This window comes from Callithrix jacchus, chromosome 9 (assembly GCF_049354715.1).
Source record: "Callithrix jacchus isolate 240 chromosome 9, calJac240_pri, whole genome shotgun sequence".
Classification (NCBI taxonomy): domain Eukaryota; kingdom Metazoa; phylum Chordata; class Mammalia; order Primates; family Cebidae; genus Callithrix; species Callithrix jacchus.
The window spans coordinates 64,294,214-64,316,000 of NC_133510.1; the positions used below are offsets into that span (position 1 = coordinate 64,294,214).

General features: G+C 34.0%; 2 protein-coding genes and 1 pseudogene across 2 annotated transcripts; all 3 read right to left on the minus strand.

Annotated features, from left to right (window-relative positions):
* Positions 1-1,550: 1,550 nt before the first annotated feature.
* Positions 1,551-2,614, minus strand: LOC100395495 (olfactory receptor 6C3). The gene has a single exon (XM_002752572.5). It carries the CDS (start codon positions 2,612-2,614, stop codon positions 1,679-1,681), a length of 936 nt encoding a protein of 311 aa, XP_002752618.3. The 3' UTR covers positions 1,551-1,678.
* Positions 2,615-5,116: 2,502 nt separating this feature from the next.
* LOC100395855 (olfactory receptor 6C1) lies at positions 5,117-15,593 on the minus strand. The gene is made up of 2 exons (XM_002752573.6): positions 15,339-15,593; positions 5,117-9,594 (listed from the first exon to the last, which is right to left on the minus strand). Exon 2 carries the CDS (start codon positions 9,558-9,560, stop codon positions 8,622-8,624), a length of 939 nt encoding a protein of 312 aa, XP_002752619.3. The 5' UTR covers positions 9,561-9,594; positions 15,339-15,593; the 3' UTR covers positions 5,117-8,621.
* A 1,603-nt stretch (positions 15,594-17,196) lies between these two features.
* LOC100398381 (olfactory receptor 6C3-like) lies at positions 17,197-21,787 on the minus strand (annotated as a pseudogene).

The window sequence follows — 21,787 nt, forward strand, 5'->3', positions numbered from 1 at the left end:
CTCCCCCCCCGCTGGCCCTCCCCTTTTCCCCCAATAGACCCCAGTGTTTAGTACTCCCCTCCCTGTGTCCATGTGTTCTTATTTGTCATCACCCGCCTATGAGTGAGAATATGCAGTGTTTCATTTTCTGTTCTTGTGTCAGTTTGCTGAGAATGATGTTCTCCAGATTCATCCATGTCCCTACAAACGACAGGAACTCATCATTTCTGATTGCTGCATAATATTCCATGGTGTATATGTGCCACATTTTCCCTGTCCAGTCTATCTTCCATGGTCATTTGGGTTGGTTTCAGGCCTTTGCTATTGTAAACAGTGCTGCAATGAACATTTGTATGCACGTGTCCTTATAGTAGAACGATTTATAGTCCTTTGGATATATCCCCAGTAATGGGATTGCTGGGTCAAATGGAATTTCTATTTCTAAGGCCTTGAGGAATCGCCACACTGTCTTCCACAATGGTTGAACTAATTTACACTCCCACCAACATTGCTTATGTTTTTTTCTCTTACTAGATCTGTGTGAAAGGAAGAACAAATCTTTTCAATCACGGAATCATTTCTTTAGTAGACACGTATACAAATAAATAAATGAATAAATAACAAAAGAAAGGCATGCGTGAAAGGTATTTAAAATTATTTAAAACATAGGCACAGGTTAACTTTTAAAGTAGCACAGATTTCTAAAGATTAAGGTCCTCAGAGACGCTTCCATGTTAATCGCCTATATCGGAAGGTTTTGGTTTCCAGATTTTACCAGAAAATCATTGAGTGGTAAAAGACTAAACAGTATTTGAAATATATTAAAATCTGTCAAATTGAAGTTTTCATTATTTTACAAATATTTGAAATCTTTTTCTTTTTACATTTTACTTTGTAAGTGATAGCAGTATACAAATTAACAAATAAAGTGTGCTACCGATAGTTTTCTTATCAACATTATTTGGGAGAATATGAAAGTAAAATTAAATTTGAGGATGAAATTCCCCTATAGTCCAGCCATTAATCAGTGACTTATACTTCAAGCCAAATGATTAATAATTGAATAGATAATTGTATAAATAAAAGAATTTTAGTGCTTCTTAAATTTATTCTTGTATTTTAAATAAGGAACTTAATTTACAAAGAAAATAAAAGTGGAATGCACTAAATTTCATGAAGTAAAGCTCTACATTTAAAGTACAATGCAGTAGAGCATAATACCTCTAGGGACTGAATTTAATGAACAGTGACAGAAAGCATGTAGAGTCTAAAAGTGTTATGACATTATTGATATTTATCTTGAATATACAGAAGAAATTAAAGTTTGAAACTACATTTGAAGTATAACATGATGACATATATGCCCTTTAGGAACTGATATACAGAATTAAAATTATTTTACTATAGTAAAATTACTATAAAATTATGCACAAATTCAGTTTTAAATAAATAAATATATAATTTCCAGAAAGTTTTGTAAAGAAAACAAATTTTACTTTATTTTTAAGTAAGTCAATAAACAATGCAGTGGAGAAACTTGTATAGAAGTGGAAGAAATGGACTGGTAAAAATATAAAATTAACTATAACACAGCATATAAAGAATATAGGAGACCAAGGATACTTACAGAGATATTCAGAAATTTCAAATTTTTACTTAATTGCTTTTTAATAGTGTTATTTATTTTTGACCAAAAAATTCATTTATTGGCATAAAACACAATTTTATGGACCACATTTTTGAAGGCTTGTTTTACTTGCTGGTTTCTCAGAGTGTAAATGAAGGGGTTCAGCATGGGGGCAACAGATGTATTGAGAATAGCTACTCCTTTTGTCAATGATGCCTTTTCTTTTGCAGATGGATTAGCATACATGAATATACAGCTTCCATAAGAAATGGAAATGACAATCATGTGAGAGGAACAAGTGGAGAAAGCCTTCCTTCTTTGATTGGCAGACAGAACTCTCAGAATGGTCCTGATAATGTACGTGTAAGATAAAATCACTAATGCCAAAGTGAACAGCAAAGTAACCAAAGCAAAGTAAAAACCAATTACTTCCAGGAGCCATGTATCTGAACAAGACAGTCGTAAAAGGGGAAAATAGTCACATGCAAAGTGATCAATGACGTTGGAAGCACAGTAATCCAGTTGGAGGAGAAGCATAAGGGGTGGGAAAATGGTCAGAAACCCACTTAGCCAGGCACATAGCACGAGTAGGGTGCAGAGTTTCCCATTCATGATGGTTGTGTAATGAAGGGGCTTGCAGATGGCAACATAGCGGTCATAGGACATGGCAGTGAGAATGTAAAATTCAGTCACCCCCATGAAGATAAAGAAAAAGAGTTGGGCTGCACAGTTGTTATAGGAAATAGTCTTATTCCTGGTGACAATTGCTCCCAGAAATCTGGGGATGCATACAGTTGTAAATGAGATTTCTAAGAAAGAGAAGTTCCGGAGGAAGAAATACATAGGTGTCTGCAGATGAGAATCCACAAAGGTTAGGGTGATGATAGTCATGTTTCCACTAACGCTTAATATATACGTGATAAATAAAAAGAGAAAAATCACAATCTGAAGGTCGGGATCGTCAGAAAGGCCCAGGAGGACAAACTCTGTGACCATTGTGTGGTTCATGCCTTTTCCTTTCTCTCTCTTCCTTCCACTCTCCTTTTATCTTCTTTTAAAGATATTTTGGTGGAAAGGTAATTAAGAAAAATAGATAAAAGATATAATTCATCCTGATCCATATAATCACTCTGACCCATATAATCATCATTAATACAATTCTAAAAATCTTCTACAATAACTTTTATTTTGACTACCTTGTTTGAATGATGCTTTAGTATTTTTTTTCTAAATCCAGCCTATTTATTAGTTCTCTTACTTTAAATCTAGCAGAAGTTAGGATATCTTTATACAGTAAGTCACATCATTGAGAAACAGCTAATAAAATGTATAATTCCTGCTTTATGTCCCATTAATGCAAAATATCATTATCGTTTTCGTTGAAACAATCACATGAAACATACATTTTTCTTTTTTCCATCATCTATACATTAAAGGATATTACCACCTGAAAACAAAATGGGTGTTCTTAATTGCATCAAAAGATAAAAGTGAAAATTAGAACATTGTTAATAACCCATTATTCTTTTTATAAGAAACAAAGATTTTTAGCAAATAAAATATATATTTTTATTTTAATGATGTTATTTTATTTTTAATATTAATATTTTGGTCTAATTGTCAAGATAATATAAGAACATCCTATATATATGATGTATATTTACTATAAGATAGAGTAAATAATGTAACCATTTTACTTAACAAATAGGGAACATGTTCACTTACTTATTGGTTTGTCTCATAATTCCATCAAAACCTTTAATGTTTGATGTTATCTATGACTCATAAGAAATGTGTGTGTACATATCTGTACATATATATATCATATATACAGACTTTTAAATTTTGAGCTTGAGGGAACATGTGCTATTTATCTATTGTTCATTTTGCTCTGAAGCATAAATTGGAAAAGTGATTACTTGCCTTAGATCTCAGCAGCTCTCTCACTTGTATTATAGCATAGTGCATCTTCTGTTTGAAAAATCTTCCTTCCTGAGCTATTATGCTTCATGAAAAAAAGTTTTATTTCCTAGTTAATTTTGTCCCACATAAGACCATTCATTGTTATGCAATCATTCATTCATAAGGATATCCAGAATTGTATAGGAAACCCTCTCTTATTCTGACCCAGTCAATTTCCAGCTATTTAAACGCTGCTGGATATTCTATTCTACAGATGGGTTCTGCTAAAATCCTGAAAGTTGTCTCCTCCATGTTTTAGATAATCAAATTTCTGCTATAAAGGATAGAATATAAAATTATTGCTTCTCCTCTGGACACTACCAAAATTCACACTAATCAAATTCTATTTTATAATGGTTTAAGGGAAATATTTTGAAAAATAAAAGTGGAATGCTGGAAACCTTTGGAAGTTGTGGAAATACATTATATTCCTCTGCAATATTGTTGAGGTAGAAGTTCAAAAAATAACATCTAAAGAAAAAACAGGTAAATATATGACACACTGAGTATTATGAGTTAGATTGTGGTATCTGGCTTTCCTCTGGTTGTACTTATATCTAAAATATTTCAAGTTTTTTGTTTTGACCTTGAAAGATTTGATCTCCTGGGAACAAAGAAAAGTCCAGGCCACATCTCGGCTGTATTATAGACCATGAGAGATTTCTGGAAGCTGCCTTTGGATTTCTCAGTAGCCTCCTAACTCTTATCTATAGTTGGTCTCCCTTGAGAGTGATTAGGTTCATCTTTTAGCCCAAAGGGGACCTCAAATATTGTCTTCTGTGAAATATTTACTTCCATTATTGTAATTAGTATTTTATGCATACTTAATATTTCACGAGTAATAAAAATGGCTATGACATCTACTTTCTTACAAAACTAGAGCTCAATCTAATTGGTATTTAATCATTTTTTTAAGATAGAAAGTTCTCTACATATCCCATTTTAAAAAAAAATTATACTTTAGGTGCTGGGGTACATGTATAGAATGTGCAGGTTTGCTATATAGGTTTTGTTTTTTATCTTTAGGCTTTGTTAAGTGTTAGGGCATAAAGAAGCAAAAGGTTATTTCATAATGCTAAGTAAAAAATAACTACTATAATGCAAGTATTGAGCTCACAAGTTTTTAAAAAATGCTATCAGGTTAATTCAATTTTCATTATAAATCGCAACATTTAATTTCGGTGTCAATTTGTCCATCTCATTGTTCATCTTGGCCTTTATATTTATTATCCCTTCAACGTTCTAATAAGAAATATCACAAAATATGCTCTTATTTATGTGAAATTCTGGTTAGTGAATTATAACTAATTATTCTCTTTAATGTTCTTCTTTATGTGTCCCAAATATTTTGGCATAAAAATATGTAATCTGATAAGCCATATATTTAATACATAATTTAAACTAACAATGCATATTATATAATACAGATTATTTAACACAAAATAGCATTGTATGTTTTAATACAGTTATAAAATGTATATTTAATGTATAAAAACACAACAATAAATTTATATAATTAAAAATGTTTTATTTTATCTTTTCCATCTTTATTGGGATATAATTAAGAAATCAAAAATGCTACATACTTAAGACATACAATATGATTTTTGATATAAATTTTTTTTTGCATTAAAAAATAATACACTAGCCAATACAGAACTGTATCAATCACAGCTGGGATGCAAATTTGTGAATTATTTTACTATTATAGAGGCTCATTTAGTAAAGAACATTTTGGCAGATATGTTTCCACATCATAGGGAGTGTTACCCTTAACCACTTAATTTTTATTGATCACTTGTCACTATTTTATGTTCTTATTATAAAAGCTCAACTAATACGCAGGATATTTTATCATTATTCATGGAGGGAAACATGCAATAATGCCTCGCTTGATGGCATCCTTGTCCTATTAATATTCTGTTGTTGCTATTTAGATTTAAAGGCTTAATTGAGGTTTAGGTTTAGGCTTTTTCTTTTTCTTTTCAAAACTAATCCAAAATAAGTAGCAGCTATTAGCGTAACTACCCAATGGGTTCACCTGCCTGCTGCCTAGACAGAGCCGATTTATCAAGGCAGGAGAACTGCAATAGCCAAAGAATAAATTCTGTAATTCACGCAGAGCTGGCAGTGCAGGAGACCGGAGTTTTATTATTACTCAAATTAGTCTCCCTGAGGATTCAGGGATCAGAGTTTTTGTTGTTGTTACTGCTGTTGTTGTTTGAGACAGAGGCTCCCTCTGTCACCCAGGCTGGAGTGCAGCGGCAGGATCTCAGCTCACTGCAACCCCCTGCCTCCAAGGTTCAAGCGATTTTCCTGCTTCAGCCTCCGAAGTAGCTGGGACTACAGGCGTGCACCACCGTGCCAGGCTAATTTTTGCATTTGTAGTAGACACCAAGTCTCAGCACTTTGGCCAGGCAGGTCTCAAACTCCTGGCCTCAGGTGATCCCCCTGCCTAAGCCTCCCAAGGTGTGGAATCAGTTTTTAAAGATAACTCAGTGGGTGGGGAAAGGCTAGTGAGCTGGGAGTGCGGAATGGTCAGGATCAAGAAGAAATCACAGGGAGTCGAAGCTGTTTTCTTGCACTCAGTCAGTTTCTGGGTGGGGACCACAAGATCAGATGAGCCACTTTATAGATCTGGGTGGTGCCAGCTGATCTATCAAGTGCAGGGTCTGCAAAATATCTCAAGCACTATCTTAGGAGTAGTTTAGAGAGGGTCCGAATCCTGTAGCCTCCAGCTCCATGACTCCTAAACATAATTGCTAATCTTGTGGCTACAAAGGCAGTCCAGTCCCCAGGCAAGCAGAAGATCTGCTCTGGAAAACCAAGTTCCTCCCAAAGTCAGTTGAGTCATCCAGAATGAACAAGGATAGCCTGGAGGTTAAAAGCAAGATGGAATTGGCTAGCTCAGGTCTCCTTCACTGTCTCGGTTATAATCCTGCAGTGGTGGTTTCATTGGTGACCAATGGCTGGATTCATTTGTTCACTATGTGCTGCAAAATGCTTATCTTCTTAATCTAACATTTACCATTTCCTTGTACATTGTTACAATTATATAGAAAATCTCAGATAAATGTTTACTTTGTTCTTCTTTCAGTATTCCAAATTGATTCTCCAGTATCTTTTTGTTGATATCATTATAAACTCATAGAATCACAATTTTTTTTTTTTTTTGAAAAGGAACCTCACTCTGTCACCAGGCTGGAGTGCAGTGGCACGATCTCGGTTCACTTTAATCTCCATCTCCCAGGTTCAAACGATTCTCCTGCCTCAGCTTCCTGGGTAGCTGGGGTTACAGGCAGGCACCACCACACCCACCTAATTTTTTGATTTTTTTTTTTTTTAAGTAAAGATGGGGTTTCACCATGTTGGCCAGGATGGTCTTGATCCCCTGACCTCACAATTCACCCACCTTGGCCTCCCAAAGTGCTGGGATTACCAGAATGAGCCACCACACTTGGTCAGAATCACAATTTTATATTAGCTTTAGGTCATGTTAGTGTTTGACATATGTATTTCAAGGAAGATTTAAATTAACATCCCTACCTCTTTGGAGTTATTTAGCCAGGGAGAAAGTCTTCAAGTTGGCTTCTTACTCTAATGGACATTATACTTTTAGATTGCTTCCTTCTTAAGTAATATATTTTTACAGGCTTATGTTACTTATACATTCTTGTATTAAATCTGGAATCAATCATTACTCCAAAAAGTTCTATTTGCATTGATTGGAAAATATTAAATCAAGATAAGAATCTGAGCACTAGTTATAATAACTGCCATGAAGTTGACCATCTTTTCTAGGTATTTTCAGTGGAAAGGACAAGCACACTTATTTTTTTAACATACAATATTCTTTGGACAACAGGTTGCTTAAAAAATCTTTACAAATGCGTAGTAATGAAACAACATTACTTGTCTGGGGTAATACCAGAGGTTTGTTGTCTCATATCAAGGAAATCAAGGATGTGGACACATAAGGCATGAGATTAAGAGTGGAGGTTTAATAGATGAAAGAGAAAATCTCCCTGTCTGCAGAGAGAGGGGCTCCTGAATGGGTCTTCTGGCCTCATGGTGAAATGCACAGGGTTTTACAGATGAGCTTGAGGAAGCAGTGTCTGATTTACATAGAGGATGAGAAATTGGTCAGACCACATGCGTCATTTTGCATAGCGCACAAAGAAGCTGGCCTCCCCACCTTAATCTTTTATTATGCAGATGGGTTCTCTATCTGGCCATGCTGCCTGCTTCTTTACTGCACATGTGGTTGAGAAACAAAAGGGAAGATGGGGCTGCCATGTTGAATATGCCTGGTCCCCAGGTAGGCTTTTCCCACTGGCACAGTGGCTGGCATTCACCTGTTCAGGCATGGAGACTGAGTTTCTATGTCTGCAACTTGATTTTTCAGGCTGCTCTTTGTGAGAAAAGAAATGACTTGGGGGCTGCTTTTTATTAAAAGGGAAACTTGCCAAGGACTCTCTTACCCCCACTACCTAAATAATTTCTAGGTCCTGTATCACGAAAACATGTTAATGTTTTCAAATTTAGGACTACATGAGTTTTACATAATCCCTTCTATCTTCCATCCATTTGTGTCTTCTTTCTTTCATATTGAGAACCCTGGCTATCAGATACATTTTCATTTTTTTTCTTTTCCTCACATTGCACATACAACAGTATTAGAATAACAATGATGCCACTGCCACCTACAATGTTATTCCAGAGAACAGTTTCAGATTTTTTTCAGCTCTTCTCTTTGTGCCCTTAGATTAAATCCCACATGGAAGTACAGACCAACTGATGTATTTAAAACCAATTGGAATAATGCTGTTCAGGTGGTTACTTCACCAACTTAATATACAGTTTATTATATTAAATTCACTTAAGTTTCATTTTTCAGGAATTTTAAAACAATTAATGCATTTGTAATGATGAAATACTAATATTTGCCCAAGGTCAAATAATCAAAACTAATTACACATCTTGAGATGTAACTGGATTTTTAAAAATAATAATTTTCAGTTTTTTATTGACTAATTCATCACTATATACCATTTTATGTGCTTATGAAAAATACAGTCTTCCTTGCCATGTTAATGAAAGCTTGCTTGACTTGCTGATTTCTCAGGCTGTAAATAAAGGGATTCAGCATGGGGGCTACTGAGGTGTTTAGTATTGCCACTCCCTTGCTCAAGGACACTCTATCTTTTGCTGAGGATTTAATGTACATAAAAATGCAGCTGCCATAGGAGATGGAGATGACAATCATGTGGGAAGAACATGTGGAAAAGGCCTTTGTCCTCTGACTAGTAGAAGGAATTCTCAAAATTGTTCTGATGATGTATATGTAGGACAGAAATATTAATGCCAATGTGAACATTAGAGTAAACACAGCACAAGAAAATCCCATCACCTCTAGGGATTTTGTGTCTGAACAAGCAAGTTGTAGCAGGGGAAAATAATCACAGGTAAAATGGTCAATAACATTAGACCGACAGTAATCAAGCTTTAAGAGCAACATGAGTGCTGGGAATATGATTAAGAATGAAACCAGCCAAGAAGTAAAAACAAGCAGTGTGCAGACTCTTTGATTCATGATGTTCAAGTAATGCAGAGGTTTACAGATGGCCACATAGCGGTCATAGGACATGGCAGCCAGAAGGTAAAACTCTGTGACTCCCAAGAGAATGAAAAAAAATAACTGAGCTATGCAATTATTAAAGGAAATGGTTTTATCTCCTGAAATAATGTTACCCAAAAACTTGGGTATACTGACAGTCGTGAATGAAATTTCTAATATGGAGAAATTTCTGAGGAAGAAATACATGGGGGTCTGCAGGTGGGAATCCAGCAGGGTGAGGGTGATAATGGTCAGGTTCCCAGTGATGCTGAGCATATAGGTGATGAACAGAAAGACAAAGGTCACAACCTGAAACTTTGGGTCATCTGTCAACCCCAGAAGAATAAACTCTGTTATTTCTGTATGGTTTCTCATTCTTCAGTTGCTTATCACTTTCTTCCTACCAGATCTATAGGAGAAAGCACAAAGAACAAACTTGAAGAGTTGTGGATGAACAAATATCGAAATATGGAGCTGGAGTTTGGCTGACATAGTATGCCATTTCTACTTCAAGGGGAAATTTAATGCCACTTGATGATAACAGTGGTCCTTTAATTTCCACTCTTTTACAGGTGAAAACTCTTCACATTAGGCAGGTTAAAAATAAAAATTTGGTATCATAGTTGGAAGTGGTAAGGAGGAGTTTGCCACCAGACTTTTCTGACTCCATGTAATACCTGTTATCTTTCAGAGACATTCCTACAAGTTTCCTTCCTAATCAGAACCACCTTTGTGTCTTTACACCAATCCCTATATAAGGTTTCTGTTTATGTAAAAGTTTGATTACTTTGATAATTCTCAATATGGGGAAGATACATTAGTTGTTTTATTTTTTTTTTTGAGGTGGAGTCTGTCGCCCAGGTGGGAGTGCAGTGGCACGATTTTGGCTTACTGCAACCTCCATCTTGCGGGTTCAAGTGATTCTCTTGCCTCAGTCTCCTGAGTAGCTGGGATTACATGTGTCTTCCACCATGCCTGGCTAAATTTTGTATTTTTAGTGGAGACGGGGTGTCGCCATGTTGGCCTGCATGGTCTCGAACTCCGAACCTCAGGTAATCCACCCGACCAGAAGTGCTGGAATTACAGGTGTGAGCCACCAAGCCTGGACTAGTTTTCTTTTTTAAAGTGAGTACTTTTTCCTTCGCCATTGTGAAAGTTGATTGTATGGATTGGGTTGAGTCATTTTTTGTCATACCCAGCTAACACAGGGTCATGTTGCCAGGGGCAAAAAAGCACACAGGGCACAGAATATTGCCCTAAGGATGTAATTCTGTGTAAGCCTGACTGCTGAAGTTGCCTGCTGTAACCTGAAATCAATGTTATCTAATAGCTGCTGAAATCACCTGCTGTGATCCTGTGGATAGTTTTACTCATGCCTTCACTTACCAATCAAAACTTGCCAGCTCCCCTAAACAACTTCTAACCTTCTCTTTGTTCTTTGGAAATACTGAAAAACCACTCGGTCTGTGTGTATGCCCTGAGTTGAAGTTTTTGCTTACCAAGTAAGATGTTTTAAAATTTTAGAGATTTGTCTTCATATTTTATTTACCCTTAATGCCACCAATTAACTTCTGTGAATGTTCAGATTTTCCAACTCCCATGTCCACTTTATTGGAAGTCAGAAATACTTAAGCCGTTGCCATGAACAACTTCAGATGTTTGGAATAGAGGAAAGGAAGAAGTATAGAATAATGTAAGCTGAAAGAGCCCAACACTGAAGTTTATTGCGTGTGAATCTCTTGCAATATTTCATGATAGTTCAGCCTACCTATGTGTCATTTTATGACTTTTATTTCTATAGAAGCCATGTTGCTTTCTAGTTGAAATAAATAAATAATAAAATATTATTAACTTGAGAAGGATGCCATCAGTTAAAGAGATGATAGATAAGTATTCTCCAAGAAGATTTGTTTATTTATTCATACTTTGAAATAGTAAGTTTTAATTATTTCTTTTTAAAAATAAAGTTCAAATGATATTATAAACATTTCTATAGAAAAGAGTGAGGTTATCTAGTTTTGAATCCAATCTATTTACTACATCTGAAAATCACTTAACACTTCTATGTCTCAGTATCCTCACCTATAAATAGTTTCTTCCACTGTATACAAGTCTATCTCATAGAGTTGTTTTGAGCATTAAGTTAATATATATTAACTTACTAACTTTTATATAATTTAATATATAAACTTACTTATAACTTTCCTAAATGCTTAAGTGAAAGCTGTGTGAGGCTTTGTTCTATGGAGAAAGTATTTCCTAACTATTGAGCTGAAAATCCTTGGGAATGGAATGGAATGGTGTCTTATCCAAAAGGTTATGTCTTATATAAATAGTAATAACTATATTTGGCACCAAGAGACTCACATAAGAACAATAACAACACAACAACAAAAAAAAAAAAGAAGGAAAAAGTCACCACGTTACATGGTTCCTGTTCTTTGTCTACATGGTGCCGACCTCTCCCACGATGGTGTGTCTGCCTCTTCCACTGCATTACCACCACCAAACAGACACGAACACATGCACACGAACACACACACACACATGCACATGAACACACACACACACACGCTCCACTTCCCTTATCTTCAACCAGGATTTGGTCATTGTGATGTTCATAGCTTGTCAACATGGCTACTCATAGCCAGTTATTTTCCCTGCTCTTCATTAGTAATAACCCTCCTGAAAGTGATTGAGGCCTGCAGTAAATTATATGTGCATATATATTACATATAAATGTGCATGTGTATTTATGTGTGTATGTGTGTGTGTATATATACATATTTACATAAATAAATATACTAGCACACTAGCATTGTGGGTAATATATTATAATGACATCCCAAATTACCTGTCCTTATTTCTACAACACTAGGTTTAATACCCACTGTTGCATTCCATGAGAATCTTATGCTCATTCTTCCCTACTCATCACAGTTACAACAGGCTGAAATCTCCTGTTAACTCCTCCATTACTCTATGCATTCTTGAGAGTTAGAAGAGTCTCTTATCTTCAAAGCTATTTCAACATAATCCAGTATTTAGTATAGTTAAGTAGGTTTAAAGGAAATACTCATCCAGTTAATTAATTAATGTTGAGTTTGTTATTGCATCATATGCTGCCATCAGTGCAGTTTGCTATTTTATGCTGATATTCTAGCCTGGATGTTACTTCGTTTTTTTATCTTTGTTTTAGAAGATGTATTTTTCTTACATATTTTACCATTTAGATGTATTTTCTTACATATTTTACCATTTATATATTTGGATTACATTTCCTGTATTGACTAAATTTTAAACCTAAGACATGTCAAGTGAACAGCACTTCGTTGATGCATAAGTTTAGAGAAAACTTCATGAATCAGTATTTCTGTATTACTTTAAAAAATTTTTTTTACTATTAATCATTTCAATTTACTTTACTCCAGCTCCAGCAACCTCACTCTTATTTCATCAGGGTTTACTTTTTATTAAAAGCATGAGTTTTTTGTAATGCTTTGAAGTCACAAAATACATTCATATCAAACATACAAGATTTGGATTCAATCTGAAGATTCAAGTTTATTCAGCAACTTATGGACATGAGAGACTCAGGCTTTTAAAATATATATTATATTACTACTGGTCCACAGTGAATGATGTATCAATTCCCTGTATTATTCACCTTATTTCAACATTTTTGGATCTTTATTTTTTCTCTTAAATTCTCTGCTAATTTTTAACTCTTTAGTCAATAACAATACCATGACTCATTCTTTTGCTTCAGATGAAAACTGTGAGGAAACGTAGGAAAAGCTGTGAGGGAAGGTATAATTTGTTACTTAAAGGGTTCATTAGGGACTTCACAAAAAACTAAGACACTTCTATAGCTGGTCTTCAAAGACAATGGAAACAGGCTTAAAGAAACTCTAGTAGTATGTGATCCAATAATAAGAACTGGGTGTGGTATATTATGCTTTTATGTAGAAATGTTATGAAACTTTAATGAATTGAGTTCATTTGTCAACATAAAACAAGCTTGATAAAATTTATCAGCATCCATAGTCCTTTGAGAGGACTGAACTTCAATGTCTAACAAGTTGCAATCAATTCCTAGAGAATCTGAGGATCTCAGGACATATTATACAGATAATGAGGAGCAGCTCCAAGCATTTAACTCATCTTGGACTTTTACATCTGAATACAAATCCATATTTTCTCCTGGGAGAATATGGCTGAGATTGTTAAGTTTTTATTTCCTTCCACCATTTCAACAAAATTACTTATTTGTCTTCTAAACATTCCTGCAACAGATTCTTTGAGCCATTTAAAATGAAAATTGACAGTGATGTTTAATATTTATTAAATAAAATGGCTACAAAGCATCTTCAGAGCTTTCTAAAATAACCACATATCTTGCCCTGCCGTCAAGTAAATATTAATGATGACCCTTTGAATAAACCAGGTTAAATATTGGCAGTTATTTGATGTACATGGTAAGAAAGGGACTATTAGAGAGTAAATCAGTTTGAAGAATCTAGGAATGTGCCTTTAAGAGACTGAGATAAGAGACTGACTGGTTCCATTTTATTTCTCTCTCTCTCTCTGTGTGCGTGTGTTTGTGTGTGTGTATGAATGTGTGTGTCTGTGTGTCTGTGTGCTTTTTAATAAGGTATTGTTACACCGAGTTGAGACCTCCTTAGTAATGCAAATACTTTGAAAATCTAGTTTTAAAATTTTTCTATGTTTACTCAGTTCTTTCTTTACTTTAATAGAGATAACTGAAAAAATCTCGCAGAGTGTATCCTCAAAAACTATGTTAATCGTATCATCCTGGCTTTTTAAAACTTTATAAATTTTAAGTTTTTTTAGAGTTTAGCTTAATATACTAATGAAAAAGAAAATTGTCTAGTTCAATGTTGTGGGCAATATATAGCTCAGTTTTATAATTATACTAAAATACACTTTGGTATATTCAGTCATTCCAGCCTGTGGGCCATGACACAAGGGTTGCTTTGAGAACTTCTGTAGGCCTGAATAAAACAGAAGCTCTTCAGGAAAATTCATCGAGTGACTGAAATAATTATTTTATTAGATTTGTTTTTTACTGTTTTTATAATAATTATAGACAACTATTTCCCTGGAGAAATATGAATAATTTATATTTCTTCATTTCAATAATGATGGACAGCTTTAATTCTCAACCTTCATACAAGTGTGTAAGAAGCAAATAAAAGGAAAAGAGATGTCACCAAATCACACTTAATAATAATTCATAAATAGTAATACTGATTTCTGCAAAGGTTTCTGGAAAATAAACACTCATAAGCTCATGCCTTCAGTTAATTAACTAGCCCATTTATAATTTAAACAAGATAGGAAAAGGAAATAAATTAACAGAAAATTGTGGTATTAACACACCATTCATTTCTTATTTATGACATATAAAACCAATTTATTATCACAGAAAGTATATGCACTTTAAGATTAGACAGATACAAATGAGACATTTAATGGATTTGTGGCTTTGGATTAGTTACTTAATTTCTTTAAACTTCAGCTTTCTCTGTTTAAAACAGAGTTGAAATTTCAAGGGTGTTTTTGAGAATTAATTGAATTACTGAAAATAAGTGTTCCATAAATCATGCATCATTTAGTAGTCTCTAGGAATAGCTATATTATTTATTTTTCCTTTACTAGAAATTAATTTGGGGAAAATCTTTATAGTAGTTGTGATTTGTTACAGGCACTGTCTATACTAAACTAGGGACTTCTTCTCTTTACTTAATTTAGCCTTTGTAACATACTTGTTAAATTTTTATCCTTCTTCCCAAATGAAGAGCTGAGGCTCAAAGAAATTATGTAACTTAATATATGTGGCTAGCAAACATTAAATAGAATCTCAGACTACTTAGGCTTAAAATCTGTTCTCTTAAGCACAGTACTATATAGCTATATTTGATTAAAAACACAGAGACAGAGATAGTAGTTTCCTGCTTTTAATTATTAGAGAACGAATAAACTGATATAATAGGACATGCTAATCCTTTTTATACATTTTAATATGTCAAACTTCAAAGTATAACACCTATTTACTTTGATTAAAAGTCGAGCTGTTAAGTAATGATTCAATGCTATGATTTGAGAGACTTTCATAAAAGTTTTACTTACCTCTGATTTTCATATAGTTTCACTAACATTCAGAATGGCTGGATTAGTAAAAATGTTAGCAAATACCATTGCTATCCACTAAAACCAGGATTTCTGAAAACATTAACTTTCTCACTGAACACATTTTCTTCCTATTTTCAATGTTTTTGTCTTAATTTTCCCATTTTATCCGAGGGGATATGTTTCTTTGATAGTAGAAAGTGAGAAAGAAGCAAAAATATAAAATAGAAAAAGTATCTGAAAACGTTTTAGAACTGTCTGGCATGGTTTCTATGTAGATATTAGATGGCACAAGTTACTTAATGTTTTATCTAGTCTCTTTGCCACTGGCTCAAGGGGACCAATTCCATGAATCAAAATTGTTGGAAGAGAAATACACACAAAACACTAAGGAATATGAAACATAATACACATTAGTATTTAAAGTGGAGCAAGAAGCTTGGGGGACAGTGTCCAATGAGACAGAAAAGAAAATAACAACAAACAAATAATACTAAGTTTGAAGATTTTTCCCCTTGACATTATTTGTCATATAGAGATAGCAATCAAATATTTTAATTCCTAATGCAGATCTCTACTCAGTACGCCATTTTTAAAACTGGGAAACTACTACATTGTCCTAAATACGTTCATTACCTTCATTATTTTTAATCTGCCTTCTGATAACTTTTACTACTGTAATACTGCTCACACTTTACACTATTTTTCCTCTGCTCACTGTATTGCTCACCAGCAATGGCAGTTGAAGAGTTTCTTGCATTGATTATTACAATTTACACACCAAATATGTTTTTAGAAGTTAGGTCTTTCTAGACTATAATAGTATAATCATGCCCAAATGAGATAATGTTACTGAAAAAGGAAATAAAATTGTGTAGATTCTTAGTAAAAGCTATGCAAAATTTTCAGACCTTAGTGGAGTTTCCACCATGTGTAAATATAGAGCAAAGACTAATTTTTTGGTTTGTTTCTTAAAATAGGCTACTATGTTATCTACTGTAACTGTTACCTTAGGCAAATTATACAACTTTTCTGAGCATCAATTTACACAATTGTACAAAGCAGATAACCATGTCTGTTTTGCCAGGTAGCTATAAAGATTAAATAAGATACGGGATAGAACATACCTACCCCAGCATATGGAACATTGTAAGTACTCTCTAAGAGGAGCTATTAATATTTAGGAAATTTTTATCAGACTCTCAGGGTTCCTAAGAGCAATGAGGGCTGCCTAAATACATATCTTTTTATACATTTTCAAAAACAAAAACATGATGAATAAGGAGAACATATAAACTACACATAGAGCGTACCTTCAGCGTAACTAGAAAATAGAAAATATTATGAACCTCAAATTATTTGTGAGTAGGAAAATATGTACTTAAGTCCATCAGATGAGTGGGAAGAATTGGACAGATACTGCATGCAAAAAAAGTTTCTTGTAGATATTTATTTCACATATGACTTCATATATCATATATAGAAAATTTGAAAAGAAACTGTTATATTAGTAACCAAGAAGAGAAATTTTAAGAGTAAGTTGATTAAAACTGTTTGCTTCTTTAAGTCATTAAGGTATAAACCATTTTTATTATTCAGAATAATCAACAAGGTGATTTATGTGCTGTAGCCACTGGTTTTTTAACCAAAATTGGAAATCAATGGTTACAAGAAACCTATAGAGTTTTAAAGGAAGACACAATATGGTCACTTTCCAGTTAGAAAGAAAACTGAAGCAAATGAACTCAGCATTGCAGGTAGTTGTGAGATGGGTATAGGAGGATAGTGGACAAGTTAAAATTTTATTTTTCCTTTACTGTATCTTTATGATGACATTCATTCATGTTAGTAAATACTTTCATTTGTTTCTATAGAACACTACCTTGTGGACCAAATCTTTAAAAGCTTTTTTTACTTGCTGGTTTCTCAGGGTGTAAATAAAAGGGTTCAGCATGGGGGCGATTGAAGTGTTGAGAATAGCTACTCCTTTGGTCAATGATGCTCTTTCTTTTGCTGAAGGCTTGGCATGCATGAATATGCAGCTCCCTTAAGAGATGGAGATGACAATCATATGAGAGGAGCAAGTGGAGAAAGCTTTTTTTCTCTGACTGGCTGACTGGCAGACAGGATTCTCACAATGGCTCAAATGATGCATACATAGGACAGAATTACTAATGCCAAGGTGAACAGCAGAGTAATAAAGGCAAAGTAAAAACCAGTCATCTCTAAAAGCCATGTGTCTGAGCATGAGAGTTGTGAAATGGGGACCATCATTCTCAGCAAACTGACACCAGAACAGAAAATCAAACACCACATGTTCTCACACATAGGAAGGTGTTAAACAAGAACACATGGACACAGGGAGGGGAGCATCACACAGTGGCATCTGTGGGGGTGAACTAGGGGAGGGACAGCATGGGGTGGTGAGATGGGGAAGAATAACATGGGGAGAAATGCCAGATATAGGTGAAGGGGAGGAAGGCAGAAAACCACATTGCCATGTATGTATCTATTCAACAATTTTGCATGTTCTTCACATGTACCCCAAAACCTAAAATGCAATAAAATATATATAAAAAATAAATTAACAAAATGGGGAAATAGTCACAAGAGAAGTGGTCAATGACATTGGAAGCACAAAAACCTAATTTGAGGATAAGCATGAGTGGTGGGAAAATGGTCAGAAATCCTCCCAGCCATGAACTAAAGACAGTGAGGATGCAAATTTTCTGTTTCATGATGGTGGTGTAATGGAGAGGATTGCAGATGGCCACATAACGGTCATAAGACATGACAGCCAGAAGAAAAAATTCAGATGCACCCACGAAGATGAAGAAAAATAATTGAGCTAAACAATTGTTATAGGAAATGGTCTTAACTTTAGTAATAATTGCCCCCCAAAATTTGGGGAATCAATATGTTTAACCGAGTTCATTGGCTGAAAGTCCAGGGTTGTTTTTATCATAATCAAACATTTTGGTGAAATGGTAAGATGTACCTTTCTCTTTGTATTGTGCAAAACAGGGTCATCTGTTCATGATGTAATTGTGTAGAATCATATTCCTAAATTCACAATGACTAAAGCTCTAAAATTTCTTAAAATACAACGAGACAGCTGACACATTCTTCTTATCATTATGATTTCATTATCAAATATTTCATCCTTGATTATTTATTTCCTATCAAAACCCCTTAAGAATTTAGGATATATAGCCGTCTGTATACAAAAGAGAAAATAGAGTCTTTTGACCAGTCTCTTTCCTGTTTGGCATAGGAATTATCGACTAAGATAATTTATTTTTTTGCCCTTATGAAGAGTTCCAACTTGATTCAAAATATAACATGCAAAATCATGCAAATCTTGATAGTCTGTAATTTCAAACTTATTTGATCCCCATTCACGATATGATAAACTTAACATCACTGTCTCTTATATACACATGTAAAACACATATACATTATTTATCATAAAGTCATATAATGCATGAAATGAATAAAGAACTTTGTTACTTTCCCTTCACTCTGATTTTATTCTATTCTATTGGTAATGGCTAAGCATTTTAATTAATCCCAAATTTCACTAATACCTCAGTCATTTTGCCTAAAAGTGTTAAACAACTTTAATAGCACCTTATTTCAAACTAATTTAAACACTGAAGCACGTGTTAATGGTTGCTTAACTATGATATCATATATTTAAGTAACATTACATTAATTATATCTTTTAATGATAAGTAATGTAATATTACTTAATTATAATATTGTTTTTATGATAACTATAATTAATTATTAATTGTATCCATATGTATTTTAACTAAATTATTTTCTGGGAACATTACCTATGTCACATCAGTGGAAATGTTTAGGGTGATAGACTAAAAGGTGGTGAAGATTCATTTAATCATTGATTAATTCCATTATATTTTTATTTGGTAATAAGTGTATTCATAGATTTGTGGTTTCATTTTATCACTTTATTAATATGATAATAAATTATGTTGAATTATTAAATTATAAATAATATATATACTCTGCAAGATGCCCAAGTGTACACTGGGGTAAATACAAGTAAGAAGGTCATCTTAACAATTGTATAGATCATTTAATTTTGCAGTGAATAAATTACATTTGACATTTATATACAGATATAGTATATAATTAATTAGACCCCAGGGGAAGGATTCAGTCACTGTGTTTTAGAGTGTCATACACGTTTAAAAGAAAATTAAGTATTTATCAGAGTAAGAACCTGGGAAATTATATTTCAGATAAAAATAATCCACCCTGAATGCTATTTTCAATAAAAAGCAAAGATTATTATTTCTATACATACAAATCATTATAGAGAATGATTGCATCATGGGGAATAATAAAAAATGGTTAAATAAAATTATTTTTAAATTTCTGTTACTTTCTTCATGAGAGAAGACATTTCAAGATTTATGTCAATTAAGAAAGAGATAAGTTATAGCAACATCAGTTGCTCGCATTTAGTAACCACTGACAATGTGCCAAACATTGTGAAAGCTATATTTATATTCTACATATTTTATTCATATTTAGGTACTTTTCTAAGTGACATAAATAAAACCCCATGAACTTAGTAATTTTATCACTTATTCCCATTAAACAGATGAAGAAAAAGAGGCACAGAGATTTTAACTGGCAATCTCAGGACGATCTCACAGATATTTCTCATAACAAATGAAATATATTTTCTAAGTTTTACAACTTCCTTGTGACTTTATCCATTGATTACTATGACCAAAATATGAAAAAAATTAGTTTTGTTTGAGTCATCAAGCAAGGAAGGAGCTAAGGTGACCATGTCCAAGTGTATAGCAGCACTTAGTGAAGGAAAGAATGGCATGGTTTAAAATGGCCAATGATTTCTAGTATTTTTAAAAAAATCTTTACATTAATTAATTTAATAGCATTTAATTAAGCAAAGAATAACTTGAATATTGGGTAGACTTCAGAATGCGAATAAGTTCAGAGCACTTCTGGGTGGTCGAATAAAATTAATGGACAGAAAAAGGAAAGTGATGTACAGAAAATAGAAGCAGGGTACAGAAACAGCTGGATTGGTTACAGTCAACTTTAGCCTTATTTGAGGACAGTTTTTAAAAAAAATTATTTATTATACTTTAAGTTCTGGGGCACATGTGCAGATCATGCAGGTTTGTTACACAGGTATACATGTACCATGATGGTGGTTTGCTGCATCCATTGCCCCTTCATCTACATTAGGTATTTCTCCTAATGCTATCCCTCCCCAGTACCCTGACACCCTGCTATTCTTCCCCTGGTCCCCCACCCCTCAGGACCTAGTGTGTGATGTTCGCCTCCCTGTGTCCATGTGGTCTCATTATTCAACACCCACTTATGACTCAGAACATATGGTATTTCATTTTCTGTTCTTGTGTCAGTTTGCTGAGAAGGATGGTTTCCATTTTCATCCATGTCCCTGCAAAGGGCATAAACTCATCCTTTTTTTATGGCTGCATAGTATTCCTTGGTGAATATGTGCCACATTTTCTTTAACCAGTCTATCATTGATGGGCATTTTTTTCATATGTTTGTTCACCATGTGTATATCTTCTTTTGAGAATTGTCTATTCATGTCCTTAGCCTACTTTTTGATTGGATTTTATTCTTACCGTTTGAATTTGTTGTAGATTCTGGCTATTAGTCCTTTGTTACATGTCCAGATTGTGAAGATTTTCTCCAACTCTGTGGGTTGTCTGCTTACTCTGCTGACTGGTCCTTTTGCTTAATTAAACTAAATCTGTTTAGTTTAATTAAGTCCCAACTATTTATCTTTGTTTTTTATTGCATTTGCTTTCGGGTTCTTGGTCATGAAATCCTTGCCTAAGCCAATGTCTAGAAGGATTTTTCCAATGTTATCATTTAGAATTTTTATAGTTTCAGGTCTTAGATTTAAGTTGAAAGCATTTCCTCTGAGAATTGGAACAAGACAAGGAAGGATGCCCAGTCTCAACTCCTCTTCAACATAGTACTGGAAGTTGTAGCCAGAGAAATCAGACAAGAGAAAGAAATAGAGGGCATCCAAATAGGAAAAGAGTTAAGTCAAACTGTCACTGTTTGCTGACGATATGATTGTTTACCTTGAGAATCCTAAAGACTCCTCCAGAAAGCTCCTAGAATTAATAAGAGAATTCAGCAAAGTTTCTGGATACAAGATAAATGTACATAAACCAGTAGCTCTCCTATGCACCAAAAGCAACCAAGCAGAGAATCAAGTCAAGAACTTTATCCCTTTTATAATAGCTGCAAAAAATACTTAGGAAGATGCCTAACCAAGGAGTCAAAAGACCTTTACAAGGAAAACTACAAAAACTGCTGAAAGAAATCACAGATGACACAAACAAACGAAAATACATGCCATGTTCATGGATGGGTAGAATCAATATTATGAAAATGGCCAT

What these genes read in the sequence shown, in the direction of transcription:
- LOC100395495 (XM_002752572.5), bottom strand. Translation starts at nt 2,614, where the DNA reads ATGAACCACACAATGGTCACAGAGTTTGTCCTCCTGGGCCTTTCTGAC.
- LOC100395855 (XM_002752573.6), bottom strand. Translation starts at nt 9,560, where the DNA reads ATGAGAAACCATACAGAAATAACAGAGTTTATTCTTCTGGGGTTGACA.